Source organism: Oncorhynchus mykiss, chromosome 3, assembly GCF_057628025.1.
Source record: "Oncorhynchus mykiss isolate SJ-2025 chromosome 3, ASM5762802v1, whole genome shotgun sequence".
In the NCBI taxonomy this organism is placed as follows: domain Eukaryota; kingdom Metazoa; phylum Chordata; class Actinopteri; order Salmoniformes; family Salmonidae; genus Oncorhynchus; species Oncorhynchus mykiss.
In genome coordinates this window covers 33,085,122-33,092,332 of record NC_143024.1, presented here as the reverse complement: position 1 = coordinate 33,092,332, position 7,211 = coordinate 33,085,122, and the positions used below count along the sequence as shown (strand labels likewise).

At 42.6% G+C, this 7,211-nt stretch overlaps 1 protein-coding gene across 1 annotated transcript; it reads right to left on the bottom strand.

Moving 5' to 3' along the window:
• Positions 1 to 1,624: 1,624 nt before the first annotated feature.
• On the bottom strand, positions 1,625 to 5,991 carry pdia7 (protein disulfide isomerase family A, member 7). Its single transcript, XM_021593324.3, has 12 exons — positions 5,669 to 5,991; positions 5,024 to 5,102; positions 4,597 to 4,714; positions 4,406 to 4,513; positions 4,131 to 4,260; positions 3,728 to 3,964; positions 3,064 to 3,246; positions 2,872 to 2,980; positions 2,660 to 2,788; positions 2,479 to 2,558; positions 2,337 to 2,394; positions 1,625 to 2,216 (listed from the first exon to the last, which is right to left on the bottom strand). The coding sequence occupies exons 1-12, from the start codon at positions 5,824 to 5,826 to the stop codon at positions 2,127 to 2,129; spliced, it is 1,479 nt and encodes a 492-aa protein (XP_021448999.3). The 5' UTR covers positions 5,827 to 5,991; the 3' UTR covers positions 1,625 to 2,126.
• Between the last annotated feature and the right edge of the window lie 1,220 nt (positions 5,992 to 7,211).

Sequence of the window (7,211 nt, the reverse complement as noted above, 5' to 3'; positions counted from 1 at the left end):
CCCATTCTGTGACGTTTTTGTTATTTATCAAATAATACCCATGCATTGGACATTGCCTGATCTTCAAGTTGATAACTATTTTCATGTAAGACATCTCAAATTATTTTAATAGTTAAACATATAAAAAGCTAAATGAGATGTAACAGTCAAATTTGATGTAAAACGCGAATCTCAAGAGGTGCCTTGCTGATGTAACTATACATTCTATGAAAAATAAATAATAGCAATAAATATCACTGTAATTTGATAAAATACACAGATGTCTCTAATAAAACGTACTAATATGTGGATGATGTGCTATATTGTGTATGTAACACAAAACAAAATAGAGTGATATGGAGTGTAAGTAAATATCAAATGGAGTTCAATATGATAAATTCAGTACAATGAGGGGACATTTCAAACTTTAAGGTTGCTTCTCCTCAAGAAGAGCAGGTGAGATGCTTGGAATAAAAGTCCAACTGAAATCTAAGCCTGTCCATAACGCTTCAGTAGTCTTCACCCTATTTTCACACAAAAATGGATGTGTCTGCTAAATCAGAGTTTCCCAAACTCTGTCCCTTTTACCCCCTCATCGCTGCAACTCCCCAACGGGCTCGGGAGGCGAAGGTCGAATCATGCATCCTCCGAAACATGACCCACCAAAACACACTTCTTAACACCCGCCCGCTTAACCCGGAAGCCAGCCACACCAATGTGTCGGAGGAAACACCGTTCAACTGACAACCGCAATCAGCCTGCAGGCACCCGACCAGCCACAAGGAGTCACTAGAGCACGATGAGCCAAGTAAAGCCCCCCCGGGCCAAACCCTCCCATAACCTGGACGACGCTGGGACAATTGTGCGCCGCCCTATGGGACTCCCGACTATACATTCTATGAAAAATAAATAATAGCAATAAATATCACTGTAATTTGATAAAATACACAGATGTCTCTAATAAAACGTACTAATATGTGGATGATGTGCTATATTGTGTATGTAACACAAAACAAAATAGAGTGATATGGAGTGTAAGTAAATATCAAATGGAGTTCAATATGATAAATTCAGTACAATGAGGGGACATTTCAAACTTTAAGGTTGCTTCTCCTCAAGAAGAGCAGGTGAGATGCTTGGAATAAAAGTCCAACTGAAATCTAAGCCTGTCCATAACGCTTCAGTAGTCTTCACCCTATTTTCACACAAAAATGGATGTGTCTGCTAAATCAGAGTTTCCCAAACTCTGTCCCTTTTACCCCCTCATCGCTGCAACTCCCCAACGGGCTCGGGAGGCGAAGGTCGAATCATGCATCCTCCGAAACATGACCCACCAAAACACACTTCTTAACACCCGCCCGCTTAACCCGGAAGCCAGCCACACCAATGTGTCGGAGGAAACACCGTTCAACTGACAACCGCAATCAGCCTGCAGGCACCCGACCAGCCACAAGGAGTCACTAGAGCACGATGAGCCAAGTAAAGCCCCCCCGGGCCAAACCCTCCCATAACCTGGACGACGCTGGGACAATTGTGCGCCGCCCTATGGGACTCCCGATAACGTCCGGTTGTGATACAGCCCGGGATCGAACCCAGGTCTGTAGTGACACCTCAGTGCCTTAGACCGCTGCGCCACTCAGGAGGCCCCTGTATCAGGTATTTTATTCAATATTTATCTATTTGCTTAGCAGACACTTTTCTTTGTACCTGTAAGCAACTTTGCAAAAACTGTTGCACATAATTTCATTTTCTACATTTATCTATAGTCTGAGGTACCTCACTCAGAGTCAAGGACGCTACACTAGTATGCCTTTCTTGGGAATATTAATCGCAACCAGTTTAATGGCAAAGCCAATCTGCACGTGTGCTACCTATTACTGTGCTTGCAGATGCTCCATCCTCTCACATTCAGAACATTACTCTTTTGAAGTTCCAAGAAGAAACTGCTGATTGTTTAATTTAGAAGTCCTCTATGTTATGAGCATTCAGTGTTGCTGGTAAGGCACAGAAAACCAAAGGAGATCTTCTGGTCTGAAACTGTGTGTTGCAATGGGTGGCTCCTTTTTTTCTCCTCATAGTTCATGTCTTCTGCTTCTTTGCCAGTCCACTTATCCCTTGTTTTTTTCTTCTCTCTCATTATTGCACTCTCACAAGTCTTCTCTGGCATTGCCCAGGATAAGGGGATGTGTGGCCACCTCCTTCAGATAGTTGAGGAAATCATTCACCTCACGGCCACCCTATTGACATATACGGATGGTTAAAACCATGAAGAAATGTATCAGAATATTGATTACAGAGCATTAAGTGTTATTTAATCCATGTCCTTTGGAGGAGGAAAAGTGGTGCTGTAGCCTAACCTCGTATTTCCGAGGCTGGTCCTTCTGTCCTGCTGGGACGAAGAAAATAGTGGGGAAACTGGGAAGAAGAACAACAGGTGAGATTAAAAAAGCAGATTTCAGAGTAGTAGACATAGACAATAGACAAAAAGTAGAGGCTCACCCCTGGACATCGTAGGTTGGAGGAACGTCGTTAGCAGTGGCATCCATCTTTGCTATAACAATGTGGGTGTTGGCGGACAACTGTAATGAAGAAGAAAATACAAATCTAAATAATGAACGTCTGGATGATGGTTTGTAACTTTCAAAACCAGCTAAGCAACACTTGCAGGTGTGAACCTTACCTGTTCCCCAAGCTCTGTGTATTTGGGCTCCAGGCTTTTGCAGTGTCCACACCAGGGTGCATAAAACTCCAGCAGCACGTCCTTGGAAGGGTTGTTCACTAACTCCTCAAAGTTGTCCGCCACCACCACCTGCAGAGGCAAAAGGGATTTGTTTAAATATCTTCCTACCATATTTGAAAGCGACAAACGTTTGTTGGTTCTATTCCGCTCACCTTGACTGGGCCATCGTTGTTTTCGGGAGCAGCCTCTGACTTGACCTGCCTCTTCAGTTTACCAGCAAAGTAGTCCTCCAAGAACCTCTCCAGGGATTTCCCGTCCCGTCTGCAACGGACGGACAGATGAGCAGTGTGACAGCTGGCCAGACTGCATAAGGGTCTGTGATGGTCATGTGTTATTTAACTCACGTGAACTCCTCCTGCATGCTGTACTTGTGGCCCTCCCTGTTCCTGATGGTGATGAGAGGCAGCTCTCCCCCGTCGGACGGCCCCAGGCCAAACTCCTCCTCCAGCTCTTCCTGGAACTCAGCCCTGTTGGCCACAGCGTAACTCAGCCCCTGAGACTGGAACTGAGTGGCCACTTTCATCACCCTAGGGAGAGAGAAGGGGTAGTGAAAGAGTGATGGAGAGAGAAAAAGAGAGAGGAAGGTATAAGGTAAGAGCAGTTTCTTTCCCCGTGCTGTGGCTCTCACCATCTGACCATCAGGTTCATAGGGACTGTGACTTTACACCATGCCATCATCATTCTGTAAAACCTATAACCGCACTATACTGCAATTGCACTTTGTACACCTCTGCACAACCCTACATACACACACACACACACACATCACGGTAGCATCCCTCCCTGTGCATAGATTGATAAATTCCTACTGTAAATTGTATATGATTACTGTAAATCAGTGTATAATGTAGAGTTCTTTGCTTACTTATATTGTATGTAGACTTTGTGCAAATTCCTCTATCTGTATATTGTCTATAGATGGCAGCACCATTTCACTGAGTCAAATTCCAGGTATGTGTATATGTAATTGGCGAATAAAGGTGATTCTGAAAGGAGAGCAGCTCTCACCTGTTCCTCCAGTAGTTGGTGCCCTTGATGTTGCGGAGGTAATCCACGTCGTAGTAGGCCACCAGCAAGTCCCGTCCCCTCATGTTCTCTCTGTTCTCAGCAGTCAGATGGGGGCACAGCCCAAACACATTATCTCTGATGAATTGACGGAGAGAGGCGATCGAGACAGCCTCAGACTTGACCAAGCTGTCCTCAAACTTGCTGTTGAGTCGCGGGGGCCGAAAGAGCACCACCATGCTGGTTAAGAGAGACACGAGGATTGTGACATCATTATAAGGTACTACTACTTGGCAATAATCAATGATGTCATATCCAACTAATGTGCCCTCATAGTCTAGTGACCAGAAGGCTGAAGGTTCAGAACCCAGGTGGGATTATATGTAAGGGGAGCTACAGCACATACTCTGATTCCACGCCGTGTTTGAGGCCCAGGCTCAGGTCTGCAGTGTGGGCAAAGCGGTGGCTGTCTCTCATGGCACTAGACGCCTTCAAAAACTCAGCCATCTGAGAGCTGTCAGCACTTGAGAAAAAACCTAACAGCAGGGAGGGAGAATATAAGTCACTCAAATAGTTCACAAAAAATATACCTTTTTAAAATACAAAAAAACTGTATGCAAATGTTTTATTTCAATAGACTAAAGGATCTCTACTTTGCTGTGATTAATAAAGTGAACTCACCAACTACACTGGCTTCAAAATGGTTGACGAATGCATCTAGGTCTCTCTCATTGTGCAGAGGAACGGAACTGGGACCTGCCTGTTTTTTCATGTAGCTCACAATGCCATCTATGGGAACATGGGACAACATTAGATGAGTCATACATACACTAAACCACAAAACAGAACAGCAATGATTTTAAAGTAGCCACCTGCACTCCTGGGTCCATCATAAGCAGCAAAGTCCTCTCCATTGCGGAAGATTTTGAGTGTGGGGTACCCATTGACCCCAAAACGTCCACACGTCTCAGAGTTCACTGTGCAGTCTACCTGGGGAAAATGACAGAAACCATTTATCAATATACCGTTAAATAGCAGTGCATTCAGAGTGGCGGTATCCAGAAGCAGCCCTGATGTTAAAGCTACTATGGGAACAAAGATAAAAGAGAAGTGACACAGCTACCATGTACAGTTGACCCCCAAATTTTAAAGCAATACCAATCCTGTGGAACAAAAATTGGTAAAAAAAGAAAGTGTAAAGGTACACATTTTGGAAAAAATGGATTTTAACTAATCTGGATGCAAGGAAATACAATGCATCCTTTGGGGTATCGTGTGTAGACAAACTAGTATACTCACTTTAGCTAAAGACACTGTCCCTTTTAGTTTTGTTGCTGCAGTTTCATATTCTGGGGCTAGTTGCTGGCAGTGACCACACCTGAAAGAGAGATGAGATGGAGGCGCCATACAAAGAAAAGGAAGAGAATGGGAAAAACGCTAGAGGCAATAGTGTGACAGCTGAGATATCAGGTGGCTCAGAAAAATGTATAAGAGAGACCTAGCCTAGTTATAATCCACTACTCAAATATGTCAGAGCAGAATGCACTGACTCGAGTCATGACTCCAATTATAGCTAACTAGATCCAATTATAGCTAACGTGATTTAGTGTCAGTTCACTCTCAGAAGTGAACTGGTAGTGTAATAGCTAACACGATATATCTAGCTAGAATTAGTATGCACTGTTTATGGCGAAAATAATAATCTAACACTGTTAAGAGTTTGAATTGAGCAGACACATTGAGTCAAGATAGCGAGCTAGAGTGTAAGACAGTTTGATCGGCTAACGTTAGCTGCAGTTCTAAATGCAAATAGTTCACCAACAGTGTGCGGTATAATATTTATTAAAATTAGGAATTAATTTGTATTTACTATACATGTTTAGATGGCTGTCGTTCCTTGCATGCTAATGAATTAGCTACAACGCTAGCTATAACACTGCTTACCAAGGCGCGAAGAACTCCACCAACACAGTCTCGTACTCTGCTACCGTGTCATCGAAATCAGAATCCCCGAGCTCGAGCACGTCGCTGGCGGCTACAAAGACTTTCTGCTGAGCCAACGCAAAAAGCAAGAACATGCGAAATGGACTCAACGTACCCATCGCAGCAGAATTAAGTGCTCCCAATAGCGATATACTGTAGCTGATATCCTCTGCTTTTCACTACCTCTCACTGCTCTGCATTCAATCAAGTTCACTGCCGGGTGGGAGTGAGTGTAGTAGAGCTGTGACGTGATCAAGAACATCTGTGTGGGTCTAGGTGACGTCTCGATGTGCGCCTTGGAGATTGCACTCTTATAATATTTCTCATAAACGAAAGGGAATTCATCAAAAAGGCAAACGGATAAATTACGTTTATTTTGTATAAAATATATAACTCTTGTACAGGTATTATTACCATTCATATTTCCCATATTGTGCCATACATGCACAACTCAGGGAACTGGGAAAAAAAGTATACAAAATATGTACATTCCTGGACTAAAACCCAATTTTTCAATGCTGATACCGATACCGATTATTGGAGGACCAAAAAAGCCAATACCGATTAATCGGCCGATTTTTAAAAATGTATTTGTAATAATGACAATTACAACAATACTGAATGAACACTTGCTTTAACTTAATATAATACATCAATAAAATAAATTTAGCCTCAAATAATGAAACATGTTCAATTTGGTTTAAATAATGCAAAAACAAAGTGTTGGAGAAGAAAGTAAAAGTGCAATATGTGCTATGTAAGAAAGCTAACGTTTCAGTTCCTTGCTCAGAACATGAGAAAGCTGGTGGTTCCTTTTAACACGAGTCTTCAATATTCCCAGGTTAGAAGTTTTAGGTTGTAGTTATTATAGGAATTATAGGACTATTTCCCACTATACCATTTGTATTTCATTAACCTTTGACTATTGGATGTTCTTATAGGCACTTTAGTATTGCCAGCGTAACAGTATAGCTTCCGTCCCTCTCCTCGCTCCTCCCTGGGCTCGAACCAGCAACACAACGACAACAGCCACCATCTAGATTGGATCCCCCGAGCTGACAAGGTGAAAATCTGTCATTCTGCCCCTGAACGAGGCAGTTAACCCACCGTTCCTAGGCCGTCATTGAAAATAAGAATGTGTTCTTAACTGACTTGCCTAGTTAAATAAAGGTATATAAAAAATATGAAAAATCGGCAACCAAAAATACCAATTTCCAATTGTTATGAAAACTTGAAATCAGTCCTAATTAATCGGTCTTTTCGATTAATCGGTCAACCTCTAACTTAACTTTTGCCACACTAAGAGACTGTGTTCCCTAGTCCCTCAGTAGTGCATTTGAGTGATAAGACAAAGGGTGTATTTATTTCAATAAATTAGTGATGTACACAGTGCTCACTGTTTAAAATTGGTTATGGTAAACTTGAAAAGCTGCCATCTTTCGAGCTGCTGGTGTTGCTTCCGCTCAGGTGATTCTGATATGAGTTTATTAAGTGTTCATATGCC

Bases quoted from the DNA above. Each gene is read 5' to 3' on its own strand.
- pdia7 (XM_021593324.3), bottom strand. From the start codon at position 5,826: ATGGGTACGTTGAGTCCATTTCGCATGTTCTTGCTTTTTGCGTTGGCT. The intron at 3,965-4,130 runs GTATGTGCTGTA...TCTCTTAACCAG, and splicing joins AAACACGGCGTGGAATCAGA to CATGGTGGTGCTCTTTCGGC. The intron at 2,981-3,063 runs GTGAGTTAAATA...CGTCCGTTGCAG, and splicing joins AGCATGCAGGAGGAGTTCAC to ACGGGACGGGAAATCCCTGG.